The following is a 17,058-nucleotide window of genomic DNA, read 5'->3' as shown; positions in this document are numbered from 1 at the left end:
TTAAAAACTTGACATATACAGTATAAACTCCCTATCTGTGTTGCATCCAGACTGTTCTTGCCAAACAGTGTAAGTGTGTGTGTGTGTGTGTTTGCTTACATGTATGCTACTGCACTAAGGTAAACTATACACTTGCTTAAGTATGCTCACCTTTCTCCTCTTTGGATTATTTTTTGACAGAGACAGTTATCCCTTATAAAACAAAATTTGAGAAAGCAAGCACGTTTGTAAGTCTGCCCTCTGTTCCATAACACCACTACTAACAGATGATGGCAGAATGGTTACCACCCCTAGAGAAAACACTGAACTACTTTATGGAGTCTTTGAAGCTAAGCTATTAGCTGTGGATGTCCATCTCCCTGATTACTTGTCATCCTGAACCTGTTCTTACAAAATTTGCATTTTGCTTTATGTATGTTAAGAAAACTCTTGATAATCTTGATAGCTGGAGATCCTGATGGTTTCTTCCCTTTATTTTTTAAAGAGGCTTTCTAGCATGTTGCCTCCCTCAATTAATATACTCTATAGACTTTTATGTCAACATCGTGTCTTTGCAGCTGACCGCAAGCTTAGTAATAGAGTGCCTGTTCCAAAGAGTGGCATACATGCTGACAGCAATAATTACAGGCCAATTTATATTCTCCCCGTGCTCTCTAAACTTGCTGAAAAACTCATTTTCAAGTTACTTTTTACAGGTATGTGGAATCCTAAGGATAGGTAGCTGATAGTCAATACACATATAGGGAGCACTTAAGTACCTGCAATGCCTTTTAGATTTGAAATGCTATTTGCAAGAGAACCTTGATACAGGTTTTCAGTATTGTGTAATTCAAATAGACTTTTGTGCTACTTCTGATTTAGTGAACCAAAGGGCACTTACATAAAAACTTCAGAATCTTGGAGTGGGTGGATGTGTTTTAGGATTACAGTACTTCAAGATTTCCTTTCAGGTAAATAGCAGCAAACTGCTGTTGATGGGATCTTCAGCAAACTAAGACCTATCGTGACTGGAGTTCCACATGACTTAGCAAACTAAGACCTATTGTGACTGGAGTTCCACACGACAGTGTTCTTAGTCCACTGTTATTTGTAGTATACAGAACTGACATGGCTGTTGGCCTGGAAAACAAGACAGTTCAGCATGCTGATGATGCAACACTTTTGGGTGTAGTAAAATCTCCACTTATGAGGAATGAGGCTGCCCTTAGTCTCAGTCTTGACATGGAGCAGATTAGTGAATGGTCTAGTCAGTGGGGTATGAGGATAAACTCCAGTAAAACGAAAACGCTGTTGATTAGCAGATATCATACTGATTTTCCACCCTGTCCTCCCCTTCAGGTGGATGGGAGTCTGCCAAATGAGTCTGAAGCTTTAACAATACTTTGTGTAACTTTTGACTCGCATCTTACTTGGAGAAACATCTAATGAGTGTGTCAGCAAATGCCAAATGGAAGTTAGGTACTGCATACAAGGCGTCCTGTATTAATAACAGTGATAAAATCATTTCAACCTGTTTTAGAGCATTTGTCCTTCCTTTGCTAGAATATTGTTCTCCAGTGTTGATATCTCTCCACCAGAGAATTATCTCTGAGAGAGAGTGGTTCATGGTGGTAAATTTCTGTTTCCTAACGCTAGCAGTTATGACTTGCTCCACTGACAGATGATCTTATCAAATTTTCATAAGTTATATTTTAAATGAGATCTTTCACATTCACAATTGACCCCTGATCCTCTTTTCCAGCTGACAGCAACCAGATTTGCTCAACAGAAGCACCAAACCGTAATATATCGGTCCACATAGATAAAACTTGATTTCACTGATATGGAATTACTCCTTGAATGATTTATCTATTATGAAGATATGCCAATAATATATAAGGTAAAAATGGTTTTTTTACCTTTATTATCAGTTTATTACATAATGTGAACCTTTTCATGTATGTTGGTGGGTATCGCACCAAGGTCAAATCTAGCCTACCGAAAAACATCACTTAGAATTCACGGTTTGATTTTTAGAATGGTAACTTAGAATTCACGTTTTGATTTTTAGAATGGTAGTATAAGACAACACCCAACTTTAAGGGTGAATTTTAGGATTTAAAGGTTGTCTTATATGCGTAAATATACAGTACTTACATTTATATTTATTTATATATTAATTTGTTAACCCTTAAAGCCTACTGGACGTATCATACGTCGACTAAAATTGTCTGTTGGGTGCCAAGTGGACGTACCATACGTCGACTACAAAAAATTTCAACCTTCGGTCAACTTTGACGCGACCAAAATGGTCGAAAAACGCAATTGTAAGCCGAAACTCTTACATTCTAGTAATATTCAATCATGTACCTTCATTTCACAACAAATTGGAAGTCTCAAGCACAATATTTCAATTTATGGTGAATTTTTGAAAAAAAAATTTTTTTTACGTCCGTGTGTTACGAATTCATGCATCATTTTGTGATAATATTTTCTCTGTGTTGCTTTGATCGTTTTACAATTTGTTATATACCAAAATCATCGCAATTTAGTGTACAATACAAAGAAAAACAAAATAACCCGTTAGCTTTAACCGTTTTGCTCACAGCGGTTTGTATAAAATTATATATGAAAAATTTTTTTGCGCTGTCATATATTTCAATATTTATATATGATATGATTTTTTTCATTTCTGATGGTTGCATACTAAACTTCAGGCAATGACAAAAAAAGGAGCCAAAAATGAACTCTTAATCTTAAAAACTAAGCGTGCTGTGATTTTTTGAAAAAAACGTTTTTTCCGCTTCAGCGCTAACTCACCGAACGCCGCCGGCATACGGGAGACGTTTTTGTAAATAGAGGCTCGGCGTTTAAGGGTTAATTTATTTTTTTCTAATAACTAATCTTTCTGTATTTCCTATTATCTTCTGTTACTTCTTTCAAATGAACACCATATTCTCTGAAAGCTTGAATTTCAAGTCAATGGTCCCTGTGGGATTGTTCCATATGAATAGGTTTCATCTTTTGTATGATAATAATAATAATAATAAATGATAATAAATAATAAATATTAAATAAATAATAAAATAATAAAATAAAATATACTAAAATAACATAATATTTAATAATAGTTAATAATTAATAATTAATAATAATTAATCATTAATAAAATAATAATTTTAATAAAATAAATAATTATAATTAAAAATAAAAAGAAATAAAAATAAAAAAATAAATAAAAATAAGAAAATAAAAATAAAAACAATAAAAATACAAATAAAAAATATAAAAATAATAACAATAAAAATAAAAGAAATAAAAATAAAAATAATAAAAATAATAAAGATAAAACTAAAAATAAAAAAATAAAAATAATATGGATTTAAGCACTCCATACTACCTTTGGGGTTAGGTGAGAACAAAATGTTTAATTCAAGAGGCTATAAATTACTTAATTACAAAAATATGAAAAACAGTGTTTACTGGTAATGATTGCAAAATGACAGGATACAGGTTATGGCATTTTAGAGGGATTTTTCCCATTCAACTGGCAAATTCAAATAACTGGCAATATTTTCATCCCAAAGACACCAGTTATGAGGGATTTTACTATTTAACTTATTAAATTTACAAAATACCACAAGGACTTACTGCGTTCACTCAATAACTGTCAATACAACCCCTACATATAAACTGAAGGCTTTGTGTAAAGGCTCAAAGATAAATTTGTCAATATATGGCCTGCTACTATGGTAATCTGCACTTAGCCCAAGCTATAAGACAGATAAGCAGTACATACAGATGATCCTCTGCTTATGAACTTTCAAAGACATGAACAACCATTTGTAAATTCAAATTTGTTCAGAGCGCTCTGGCCGTGACCCATACGTTCAAATTTTGTACAGCGCACCTCGGCTTAGTTACAACTTTTGCTGCTACCCACACCGAAAGCACCGCAGCTGCCACCAATGCACCAGTACGCTGTCCTAGACAACCGATCCTACACAAGTGGTCAACGCATCATCATTTTTAATATTGACAAGAAAGGCCTTTTCTGGAAAAAAAAAAGCCAGAAAAAATGCATATCAGCTGTAAAGAGAAGAGATGCCAAGATTTAAGGCAGCGAAGGATAGGCTAACTTTACTGCTGGGTGGCAACACATCAGGAGACTTGAAAGCTAAAACCGTTCTTAGTGTACTGTGCTGCAAATGCACGGACACTCAAAAACAACACAAAACGCTCTCTACCCGTGATCTGGATGTCCAATAGCAAAGCCTGGGTTACTCTTGCTATATCTGAAGACTGGTTTTTTCATAATTTTGTTTCAAGTTTGTCTGTAATATATTTTATCACACTTATTACAAGGAATTTCATAGATGCAGCCAGAAACATCTTTAGGAGAATTTTTTATTACTAAACTCTTAACATTAAAATTACTGAAAAAAAAAAAACATTTATGTTGAAAAGCTAAAATTCTTGGAATTTGTAAAAATCTTTCATCATACAGCAATCTGAGAATATTATGCTTGCTGAATTCAAATTTGTTATTAGTTAAAATAAAATGTTTTCCTGGCTCTTTTCCATGCTACATCTACAAAAGTCCTTGAGTATTCAAGTTTCAAAGCAATATCATAAATAGTTTTGATCTTAGCATCTATCTATCTATCTATCTATCTATCTATATATATATCTATATATATATATATATATATATATATATATATATATATATATATATATATATATATATATATATATATATATATATATATATATATATATATATATATATATATATATATATATATATATGTAAAAACTTACCCTCCACAAGCTGTGCAGATAGTATTTCTTGAGAGCTGAAGTTTAGATATTTTACCATTATATAAATCTTGAGTGTTACTCTGAAAAAAAAAAAAAAAAAAACAAATTAAATAAAAAATAAAAAGTACACTGACATTTTCTGTTGCATTTCATGAGCATAGATTACAAGAATTTTCAACAATCTGTGAAATTTGTATGCATTACTTTTAACAAATGTTCTTGAAAATTTTCAACACTTTCCCACACTGGCCCTAAAAACAATAAATCTTATTGACTTCAGTGCCAGATATTTACATTTTCTTACTAGATAATAAACCCGATATAAAGTAAACACTTGAAAGATCCAAGAACTTACAATAAATTTAAATATTCCTCTAATGCCAACAATGATCTCAGATCACATACCAACTGCAAGTTGCAAACAATGGAGAAATACTTCATAGCAAAAATGGTATTTTCATAATAAATTAAGTTTCTTATATACTTACCAAGTAATTACATAGGTATACTTTCTGTTCCCACGGCAGTTAAAAATTTAAATTTCGCAATGGCGATTTGTTTGTTTATAGTTTAGGTAACTACCCTGCCCTCTATTGGGAAACAATAGGTACAACACAACAGTGATAGTCACTTCTTTTGTGCTAAATGTTCATCAGAGGGGAGGAGGGAGGGATCTGATCTTGTGATTACTTGTTAACTATACATGAAACTTAATTTTATTATGAAATAACATTTTCATTTATGTAACTTACCAAATAATTACACAGCTGAATCCCCCATTGATAGGTGGTTGGATAAAAGGACATTCCATTCCAAACACAATCAGATGTCAGGATGAATTTACAACATAAAAGTCTGTTAGCACTGATAAAATGCTTGTTGTAACCTTATCTGGTAAGAGAGCCACAGTAGATGATTACTGCCTTGGTCTGTGCTCATCCTGACCCGTACCGACTTAGCGGAATAGCTGTGGTAAGTCCTTACTTTTGAGGGGGGGGGGCTTTAGAGTTAAGGAACCTTCCGAACACCCATAAAGCAACAAAGAAAAAACTGCCCTTGCCCTGGACGCAGTACCAAAATACAATAGACCAAATAAAATATTTACCCACACCTACATCAATTAAAATTAAAAATCATCATACCACTACCACAGACTGGTGGGCACTATGGGTATAAATACCCTCGGGGCCCCTAAAAGAACTCGACACCCACAAAAATTCAAGGCGAAGAAGTGACAGATAGGAACAGTTGTTCCCTATGCTTTCTCCCCCAACACCGAGCCAGCCACCGGCAACGAACCTAAGGTACTGCAATTTTCGTACGTCATTTCAATTTCTTTACAGTAGTGTGAGGCAAAAACAGAATTGCACTTCCAATATGTCGACTGGAGGATTGCAGAGAGCAACATACTATGCCTAAAGGCACATGAAGAGGCGACAGTCCTAATATTGTGTGCTCTCACCTTAAAGGAAGGCAGGACATCATCTTCTATTTGAGTGCATCTCAATGATACGACTTATAAGAAAAAATGACAGCGCATTCTTAGACATGGGTTTCGAAGGGTTCTTGACGGAACACCAGAGGTTACTGGCAGGGCCTCTGATTCTCTTTGTCCTGTATACGTAATACCTCAGTGCCCTCACTGGGCAAAGGACACTTTCCTCCTCCTCTGATCATACAATGCCCATGAGGTTTTTAATAGAGAACAAGTGTGGCCAGAGATTAGATGGGGACTCGTCCTTAGCTAGGAAGCCAAGCGGGAAGGTGCAGACAGCATCTCCCTTAGAGAAACCGATGCACTTGTCTATAGCCTTCAACTCGCTTACTCTCTTGGCAGTGGCCAAGGCTACTAAAAAAAGTCTTCTTTGTCAAATTCTTGAGTGAAATGGTACGGAGAGGCTCAAATGCAAGACCCTTTAACCATTCAAGAACTACATCCAGGTTCTATGACACGGAGTTGTCCTTCACTTGTTTAGTAGTCTCGAAAGACTTAATCAGATCCATCAGGTCTTTATTAGAGGCCAAGTCCACTCCTCTATGCTTGAAGACTGATTCCAGCATGGACCTGTAGCCCCTAAGTCAATGGAGAGAGTCCCTTGGAAGTCCTGAGAAAGAGAAGAAAGTCCGCTATTAGGGTTACAGTATTTTTAGCAGACGAGATGTTATTGCTGCAGCAACACCTGCAGAAGATAGACCACTTGGCCTGATAGACTCGGCTGGTAGACGTCTACATATAGAAATAGCTTCCACAGCTTGCTTTGAAAAACTCTTCGCACTGACGAGTCTCCAGATAGTCTGAAGCCTGCCAGAGCTAGAGCGGATAGTCCTTGAGGAAGATGGTAGTTCTTCGTATGGCGAACAGATCCACTGTCTGCCTGCCCCACAACTTCCAGAGGCTGTCGCAGAAACTCAAGTTCAGGGTCCACTCTGTCAGGAGGACTTGACCTCATTGGCTTAACCCATCTGTCAAACTGTTCATCTGGATGAATCTGGTGGTAAGTCTGACCTGATTCTGGTCTGCCCCCTTGAGCAGCTCCTTGCTGCCTGACAAAGGAAAACAAGTGGGTTCTACCCTGATTCCTGATATAGGAGAGAGCCTCAGTGCTGTCAGAATGTACCACCACGGAGATAGGACTCGCGTGAATACCTGTGTGGCAGTGGAGAGACCGAACCATGAGATCCAAAAACTGAAAGGCTGCCCCCGAAGACAGATCTCAGGTATTTCCTGGACTCCATATGTACTGGAATGTGGAAATACGCATCCTGCATGTCAAGTATTATCATCCAGTTGCCCTGCTGGATGGAGAATAACACTGACTGATTGTCTCCATTTTGAACTTAGTCTTCTGTATGTAGAAGTTCAAAGCACTTACGAGGAGAAGTCTCCATCCCCCCCAACCCACCGATGACTTGGGGACCACGAACAAACGGTTGTAGAATCCTCTTGAAGTCTGGTCCTCCACTAACTCTATGGCCCTTTTCCTTAGGAGGGATGACATTTCCTCCATGAGAGCTATGAACTTCTCGGAGCCCTCTGAGTACGCCGTCCATGCAATCAGTTAATTCACGAGAGGAGGGTACTCTAAGAATGGGATTGAATAACCCTCTCTGAGAACCTTAACCGTTCAAGGCTCCACGCCTCTGGCACTCCACCTCTGCCAGAAGACAGAGAGTCTGGCTCCCACGGGAGCACGAAGGATAGAGGAGTCACTTTTTGGAAGAGGTTTTGGCTGAAGTTCTCTTGATGGACTTAACGGAGAAACGCACCTTGGAGTGGGGTCTCGAGAAACTGTGCCTCCCCAAAAGGGATTCTGCTGTAGAGGAGAGAAAGATTTGATAGAAAAGGCAGAAAGATCCTTGGGGCACTCAAATGACTGCACAAGCAGGTCTTGTGTCAATTTTTTCTGCAAATCAGTGGCAATCTCCTTAACTGCCGAATGAGGGAACACATGCTGCTTGTCCAAGGGAGAGTACAAAAGCGCAGACTTCTGGACAGTTTCACTCCTTTTGTGGTGAAGGAGCACCACAACTCCCTCTTCTTCAAAGCTCCAGTGGCGAAAAGACCTGCTACTTCAGAGGAGTCATCTCTCACTGCCTTATCCACAAAGGATAACACACACACAGCCAATCTGCTGACAAGTCAGTTGCTAAAACGTTGTGATCTTCGATTTCCCATGCAAGCGCTCCTATCGACCAGTCCAGAAAGCTACACACTTCTAGTACTTTAAACAAGTGCTTCACAAGGTGGTCAAACTACGATGAAGTGAAGAAAACCTTAGCCGAAGAGAATGCCAAACGTCAAGGCAAGTCTATCAAACCTGAGAAGTCACCTTGGGATGAGGCAGCACCTCCCACGGATGGAGCTTCTCCATTCAAGTAGGATAGATATCTACTGGGCAGACAACCAACCCTTTATCTCCTTGAGCATCTTTCTTGCAGATGAAGAGAGAGCCATCTGAGTTAGGCACGAACTAGAATCCGTTTGGTTTCTCATCAGAAACATGGAAGCAGGTGACACTGGAGCAGCTGGTTGGAAGTGAGAGGGGAAGGTTGCCAAAAAATACCTCACCCAGGGAAGCATACACTGCAGGAGGAAGGTCTTGTACTACTACTTCCTCTGCTGAAGAAACAGGAGACAATGTAAGCTCTTGAGACGGCTTATATGGAGGGGGAGCCTTATGAAGTAGGCCCAGTACATCTTCTAACTGCTTCTTAATATGAGCGAAAGAAGGATCTTCAGGCACGAGAATGGGTGAAGAAGACTTAGGCAGGCATTCAGTAGACATCAGGGGGTCAGTTGGCGCCGAGCACTTAGAAGTTAGCACCGAGCTGGCTCGAGGCAGGTGCTCTGGAGTCAGTGACGGGCACTCAAACACTGGGAAGCACTCTGGCGAACAACTGGCCACTCGTGTGGGCACCTAGAAGAAAAGCATTTCTTAGAAGAGTGCTTAGGAGCTGAGTAAAGAAGTTCTGCATGAGAAAGCTCGGGTGAATGGCGAACAGGGGTGTGCCATAGCGGAATAGTCTCTAGCACGCTTTGATAGAGGCCTCTCTACCATTGACGTCTCTTCAAGGGGTGAGATTCTCCCGGGACGAGCCAAAAACTCCTCTTATTTGCACTGGAGTCACTATTGGAGCCAGACAATAACTAGTGGGCACTCACTGTGACACCTTTCCAATGGCTGTCAGAACCATAAAGCACTGAATCGGATGAGGGGGCGACTGCCCGTGGGCAAACCCCGCTAATCTCCTTTGGACCTCCAATATGTCTACTCCCAGGATCAGGGGAGTGGGACAGTGACCTTCGTCTGGGAGTGTCAGCAGGACTGACAGCCACCTCCTCCACTGGCACTGGCACTCACACTTGCAATGGCATTTGTTTAATACTTTGCACTTCATCCATAAGGATCTTAAGCGATTCACCCAACTTTGACACAGTATTAACTACAAGATTGAATTTATGATCAAACTTACTCTTGAGGCTAGCTACGGCATCGGGTTCGGAAGCATGGGAACCAGGAATAGGAGTTAATGGAGAATTATTATGAGGACTAAGGATGGGGGATAAAACAAGGGCAGGAGAAGAAGGAATGTTACAGTCAGTGAGCTGAATGTTAGTGACAGGTTCTACTCTGCGCACAAGTGAGATCTACTGAACATTCTTGTCCTCTACATTTTTTCCACAGATCGTATGACTATCGTAGGTTACTTTGGTCACTTGGGTCTTGCAACCCTCCCTACAATATCTAATACTTGATGAACTGGAATCAGACATCACGAAAAAGAAATTGCAGAAAATGCTCTAGGCTAAGCTGAAAAGCTACCAAAACAATCAGGACTCCATCAAATCCTTGGGAAATGTGAAGAAAACCCTCAAATTCACCACCAAAACATTTGATGTTTGGTGTCGAAGCCAGCAGAGAAGAAGTGACTATCACTGTTACGTTGCACCTATTGTTCCCCGATAGCAGGCGGGGTAGTTACCTACACTATAAACAAACGAATCACTACCGTGAACTTCAAAAAATTTTTAACTGCTGCATGAGTAAAAAGTATAGCTATGTAATTACTTGGTAAGTTACATATATGAAAATGCTTATTTTCAAACAAAAACTCTTAAGATTCTTTTGGTGACATTCTAGGGAAGAGTTATAAAAATATCATATACAGGCAGTCCCCAGTTATCGGCGGGGTTCCGTTCTGAGGTGTGATGATAACCTCAACACTTTTTCGGCGATTTTCAGGGCTTGTCAGCGCCGATTTTCGGTTATCAGCAGCTCTGTTAGATATGTATCAGCACCAATACCCAATTATCTGAGCCAATAAGCAGAAATCATCAATTTTCAGCACCGAAAATTGCAGATTTTTGTCACTAGACAAGGGCTGTAAAACCAGATCGCCATTTACCGGGTACTGCCTGTACTAGTATAAAAAAATTTCCATTTCCAAAAAATAGGCAATGTGGTAACAATCACTAGCTGAAATGATAATTTTTTTCAATGATTAGAGATAGGGCATCTAAAATAAATATCTGTTCATCCAAGGGTCTTTAAACCAACATGAATAAATTGATATGAATTAAATTTGATTACACTTACTTTAGTCTATGAATAGTGTTTTCTCCTTTTCTGGGTCCCCTTCTCTGTCCCCTCATACCCCCACCACCAAAACCGCCAAACAGTCCACCAAACGGTCCTCCGCCACCACCGAAGAAATTACCAAATAGATCTTCTGGCCCAAAGCCGAAGCCACTATCGCCACCTTCCTGCAAGGAGATACAAAATTAAGTTCTGAGGTCAGGGAGCAGGAATACGATTTCAATTTGAAAAATAGAAGTCAAAGTCACAAATGCTTCACACTTTGTCCACAAAAATTACAACCTTTGGTAGTGTTTAAATTTCCATTGTACAAAAAATAAATACTGTACTTCTTAAGGTTTATTTTTATCACGTCTAAAAATATTTTCCATGTAAACCTTTTCCTTTGTGAAAGTCATTCAGTATCTGAATATTGTTATCTGTGAGCAAGATACAACTTTACGAGAGGTTCTTGGGGAGCAGCAACCACAAAAAGCAAACAAGAGCATTTCTCAGTCTAGCATTTCAATAGTAGCATTAAAGGCTGTTTGCACTTGGGCACTAACTGCTGAGTTCTCCACTCCGAGGAGGATCAGGTTCGTTCTCGTGGCAGAGTGCATGTTTGTTCTTACAGATGTGTTGGCACTCTGAAGAGGCAATCTGATTAGTCCCACTACAAAAGTACACAGCAAAATTTCCTTGCAAGCAGTACCATTGCTGTGCATCCTTTAATAGCCATGCTAATTAGTCCATAAAGAGTGAGAATAAATTCTATCTACTGTACTAGTGAGGAAGCACAAATCCTAATTAAGAAATAAAATCATGAGCTTTCTGAAATATCTCGCAGCAAGCTCTATAATAAGACTGATTTGTGTAACATCACTCCCAGATTCATTTCCAAGAATTATAATGATGGCTGCAGTACAAAGACTGAGCTACATCTACAGTAACCCCAGCATTCATCTATAATGAAGTTATAGCTGCAGAAGTGTGAGGATCCAGAAACCACATCAGCCAGACCAATCACACTGTAGGTGAAAGGATTAAGCAAGTGTAAACATACAGTACTTAAGAAAAAAAAAAAAAAAAAAAAAAATGGACCAAATGAGTTCCTCAGAAAAAAAGGATACGATGACTACCACCACATACTTCTGAAGCCACGAACGGTTAGTACAGTATTCAGATAAAAACGGCAGGTTCTAATGTTATTCCTTTACAAAGCAAAGTTGACATTTCCGTTGAAACTACTTTTCAGTGTTGCTGTAACATTATGCTAATGAAACAGCAGCTGAATATATGGAATCACTTATTGAAAAAAGTATTAGTATTATTATTATTATTATTCAGAACATAAACCATAGCTATTCGTATGGAACAAGCCCACAGGGGCCACTGACTTGAATGCAACCTTCCAATGAATATGGCATTCATTTCAAAGAAGTAACAAAAGGTAATACGAAAGAGAAAATTATCAGTTCTTATTAAAAAAGAAAAAATAAATTAATAAGTAGATAAAAATGTATGTAAATTATTAAATAAGGAGAATTGCTTTATGGTAAAAATGCGCTGCATCTTGGCTTAAACTTTTAAAGTTCCAATTGCACGACATCCTCAAGGAGACTGTTCCACAGTCCAATGATCTGAGGAATAAAGGACTATGGAACCGAGAAGTTCGACAGCGAGGCACATTTACTGTATACTGGCGCTGCTGTTCAGCATATCTGGTTGCTCTTAGCAGGAAAATAAGATCAGGGATCAATTGTGAGTATGAAAGATACATATAGAATGGGCTCTCTACTGGCTCAGAATGTGGACCTTCTCACACAACCCACCTGTAGTCCTTTAAGGCCATGGCGATCATATATCTCCCTCTTTTGAGGATCTGTCAAAACTTCGTAGGCAAAAGAAATTTCTTTAAACTTGTCTCCAGCAGCTGGGTTTTTGTCAGGATGGTACTCCTTGGCGAGTTTGCGATAATTCTGTGTTAGTACAAAAGGAACATTAGGCACACTGAGGTTAAGGAAATTTACTAAAGTGATAAAACAATAACAAAATACTGCAAATGCTAAAATACATTCAATTCACGGTAAAATAATATTCCATCAAATTATTAATCTACAATGAGTAACAATGTTAGGCTATTAGGTGATTCAGTTTCAATCCACAATATCCATAGTCAGCATCAAATGCAATATAAAAGAACTAATGGTGCTATATGTAAGATACAGTACTGTAAACCCTATCAACAAGCTATAATACTATGATTAATAACTACCATATACATATCTGAGAGATACTACATTCGCCAACTTGTTAGACATTCACTTAATGTACTGTATAATCTACCAATATATCCTGTATAATCTACCAATATATACTAACCAAGTAATTACATAGCTAATGTTTCTAAATTGCGTGGCAGCTTAAATTCTGAAATGTGTGGCAGTGTTTCTATTGTTTTAGTGTAGGTGATGATACTCTGCCCACTTTCAGGGAAGAATAGGTACAACACTGCTGAAGAGCTCAATTCATTTGTGCCTTATGTCCATGAGGGGAGGAGGGAGGGCTCCGACTGTGTAATTACTTGCTAAGTATGTATGAAACTTAATTTCATTATAAAAATACCATTTTCATACAAGTAACTTACCAAGTAATTACATAGCTAAATCCCACATTGACAGGAGGTGGGATGCATGGACATATTGTACTCCAAAAAATTCATTAAGGAAAAGATTTCTAGCATTGGTTAAAATGCTTGTTGTAACCTTACCTGGTAAGAGAACTACTGCAGGAAGATACTGCCTCTGGTTGATACTCATCTGAACCCATAATGGCGTGGCAGTATAGCCAAGGAGCGCCTCTACTTCAGTGGGAGCTTTGTAGCGAAGTAGTATTCCGATGGCTAGCAAAGCGCCAGAGAAAGTTATGCAGTGGAGTTATCCAATGGCTAGCAAAACCTCAAAAAGTGAACCCAATACCCATCCATTAAAAGACTTGTGGGTACTCCAGGTACACATTACCCCCAGGGGTCCCGAGACACGACAGCCTATACCAAGGTGAAGAGATGGAGAATAAGAGAATAACTCTATGCTTTGTTCCCCAATACCATGCCAGTCACAGCTAATGGACCCAGGGTACTACAGTTCTCGAACACTGTCTCCACTTCTCATAAATAATGTGTCGCAAACACTGATTTACACTTCCAAAAAGTTGACTGAAGAATTACAGATATGGAAATGTTATGGTTAAAAGCCCACGAGGTAGTGACAGCTCTAATTTCATAGGCTTTAACTTTAAAAAGAGGTAAAAGGTCCTCCCGAATTCTTGAGTATGACTCTGAACAATATCTCTTAAAAAGAATGACATAACATTCTTGGAAAGGGGTCAGGAAGGATTTTAAAAAGAATGACAGCATTCTTGGAAAGGGGTCTGGAAGGATTTTTACGGAACGCCAGAGGTTACTAGAAGGACCTCTGATCCTCTCAGTCCTGTTCAGGTAATAACTCAATGCCCTTACAGGACAAAGAGTTCTCTCTTCTTCTTCTGGACCAAGAATGTCCATCAAACTCTTGATGATGAAAGAACGGGGCCAGGGCTTAGGAGTCGTCTCATTCTTGGTCAGAAAATGACATTTTTATAAAAAAGTTTTATATATACTTACAAAGTAATTACATAGCTACAAGCTTCCTACCATGGCAGTCTAAAAATTCATATTTCGTGGTGGAGCTACCATCGCTTGTGCAGGTGACAAGGTCAGGCCCACATTTGGATGACAGGTACAACTTATCAAAGAACTTCAATTCGTTTTAGCCCTGACGTCCATATGAGGGGAGGAGGGAGGACTCTGCTTATGTAATTACTTGGTAAGTATATATAAAACTTTATTTTTTAACAAAAATGTCATTTTTATATAAGTGACTTACCAAGTAATTACATAGCTGATTCCACATTGAAAGGAGGTGGGTAACATGGACATGATCTGCTCCAAAACATTAAGAAAGTAATGATTTGAAATAGAAAAGTTGATAGCATTAGTATACTGCTTGTTGTTCTTTACCTGGTAAGAGAGCTAACGCAGGCGGGTACTGCCTCTGGTTGGTGCTCATCTTAACCTGTTGAGGACGTGGCAGTATGGCCAGAATCACCTCCACTTCAGTGGGTACTTTGCAGCCACAGAAGTTCACCGATGGTTGACAAAGATTAAAAAAGGGTGCACTTGCCCTGGGTAAAGACCAGGAAAAATAAAACACCATCACCTACAACAGAATAAAAACCCACACCACGACCACTAAAAACTGGCGGGTACTCCAGGTGCAATGTACCCCCAGACTTCCCTTAAACTCAACACCTTGCAACAGGGCGAGAAGATACTAGAGGGACAGAGAACCCCCTATGCTTCCTCTCCCAACACCATGCCAGCCAGGGATAAAGGTCCTTGCGTAATGTAGTTCTTGAATACAGTTCCGACATCCTTGAGGCAATGTGAGGCGAAAACTGACTTGGACCTCCAAAGGTTGATTGCAGGATAGCCGTTAGAGACATATGTCGAAAAGGTACAGATGTGGCCGACAGCTCGAACCTCACGAGCCTTTACCGAAAAGATGGTACGACATCTTGAATCTGAGAATGCACCTCTGTAATTAAGCTTCTCAGAAAAAACAAAATTGCATTTTTCAACATGGGACATGCAGGGGTTCCTCACAGAGCACCAAATGTAGTTTGAGGGTCCTCTGATCTTCGCTGTCCTGTGGAGGTAGTATACTTCAAGGCTCTCACAGGACAAAGTACTCTCTCTCTTCCTCCTCCGGTCCAAGAATGTCCGTTAAATTCTTAATGGCGACCATTTGGACTGATAGAGCATGCTAGAAGAAGCTTTTCTGCATCTAGCAATCGCTTCTGCAACTTGTCGCGAAAAGCCTTCCACTCTGACAAGACTTCTGACAGTCTGAACCCTGTCAGGGCCAGAGTGGACAACCCTTGAAGGAACCTGTTGAAGTGGGGCTGTTTGAGCAGCGAGTTTTTGTGGAAGCAGACTCGGGAAGTACACTAGAAGTCACAGCAGGTCAGGGAACCACTCCTTTCTGGGCCAGAATGGAGCCACAAGAGTCATCATGACGTTCGGATGAGATGAAGACTTGTTGACCAACTCCTTAATCAACCCGAACAGAGGGAAGCACAGACGTCCAGGCCCGTCCAATCTAAAAGCACGGCATCCGTTGTCCATGCAAGAGTCTGGGACTGGAGAGCAAAAGAGAGAAAGATGGTGGTTTCGCGACATCGCAAAGTGGTCTACGGAAGGTTTGCCCAACAGCTTCCATAGATTGAGACAGACTAGGGGGTCTAAGGTCCATTATGTCAGCAGGACTTTATGGCACCGGCTTGATTCGTCTACCAAGACATTCAGTCTCCCCTGGACAGAGCGAGGAATGATCGTGAGTTGGTTCTGCTTGGCCCAGAGGAGAAGGTCTTTCACCGTCTCACACAGTTAAGGAGTGAGTGCCTTCCAGCTTGTGGACATGGGACAAAACTGTGGTACTGTCCGTGTATACTGCTACAGTCTTGCCTGTTACTAGTGGAGAGAAGGACTGAAGGCCCAGGTGAATAGCCTTCAGCTCTTTGATGTTCAAGTGCAAGGACTTCTGCTCCATTGTCCGTGTTCCTGAGACTCTTTGACTCCCTAGCAGGACTCCCCAACCTAGATGGGAGGCGTCGGAATAAAATTCTAGGCTGGGGCTCAGAGGCAGAATAGAAATCCGTACCTGAAGTCGTTCTTCTGACAACCACCATCGAAAATCCTCCTTGGTCTCTGGCGAGATCAGGAAGACGAAGGAGTCTGACTGGGTCTTCCTACACCAGTTTGCCTCCAGATAAAACTGCAGGGACCTCACGTGAAGTCTGCCCAACTTCACACACTGTTCCACTGAAGCCAATGTGCCCAGGAGACTCATCCAGGAGCCATCCCTAATGGCTTTGTCTGCACAGGAAAGCACACCCAGCCAGCCAGTCTGCAGACAAGTCCTCTGCAAGATCACCACAGTCTTCTATCTTCTTGGCAAGAGTGCCAACAGTCCAATCTAAAAAAATTAGCACTTCAAATACTTGAAAACATTTTTCATTAAATTGTCTAGTTTCGTTGAAAAGAACATGATCTTGGCCGACGCCAATGCCAACCTTTGGG

The 17,058-nt window shown here is 39.8% G+C and overlaps 1 protein-coding gene across 1 annotated transcript in view; it reads right to left on the bottom strand.

Moving 5' to 3' along the window:
- LOC136829536 (dnaJ homolog subfamily A member 2-like) overlaps nt 1–17,058 on the bottom strand; it is a 60,530-nt gene that overhangs the window by 32,268 nt on the left and 11,204 nt on the right. Inside the window, 3 exon segments of the mRNA XM_067088373.1 lie at nt 4,804–4,881; nt 10,896–11,068; nt 12,713–12,859. Coding sequence (XP_066944474.1) covers nt 4,804–4,881; nt 10,896–11,068; nt 12,713–12,859 — 398 coding nt within the window.

The sequence above is a fragment of the Macrobrachium rosenbergii genome, chromosome 44, assembly GCF_040412425.1.
Source record: "Macrobrachium rosenbergii isolate ZJJX-2024 chromosome 44, ASM4041242v1, whole genome shotgun sequence".
Classification (NCBI taxonomy): Eukaryota; Metazoa; Arthropoda; class Malacostraca; order Decapoda; family Palaemonidae; genus Macrobrachium; species Macrobrachium rosenbergii.
This window is presented reverse-complemented; position numbering and strand designations above follow the sequence as displayed.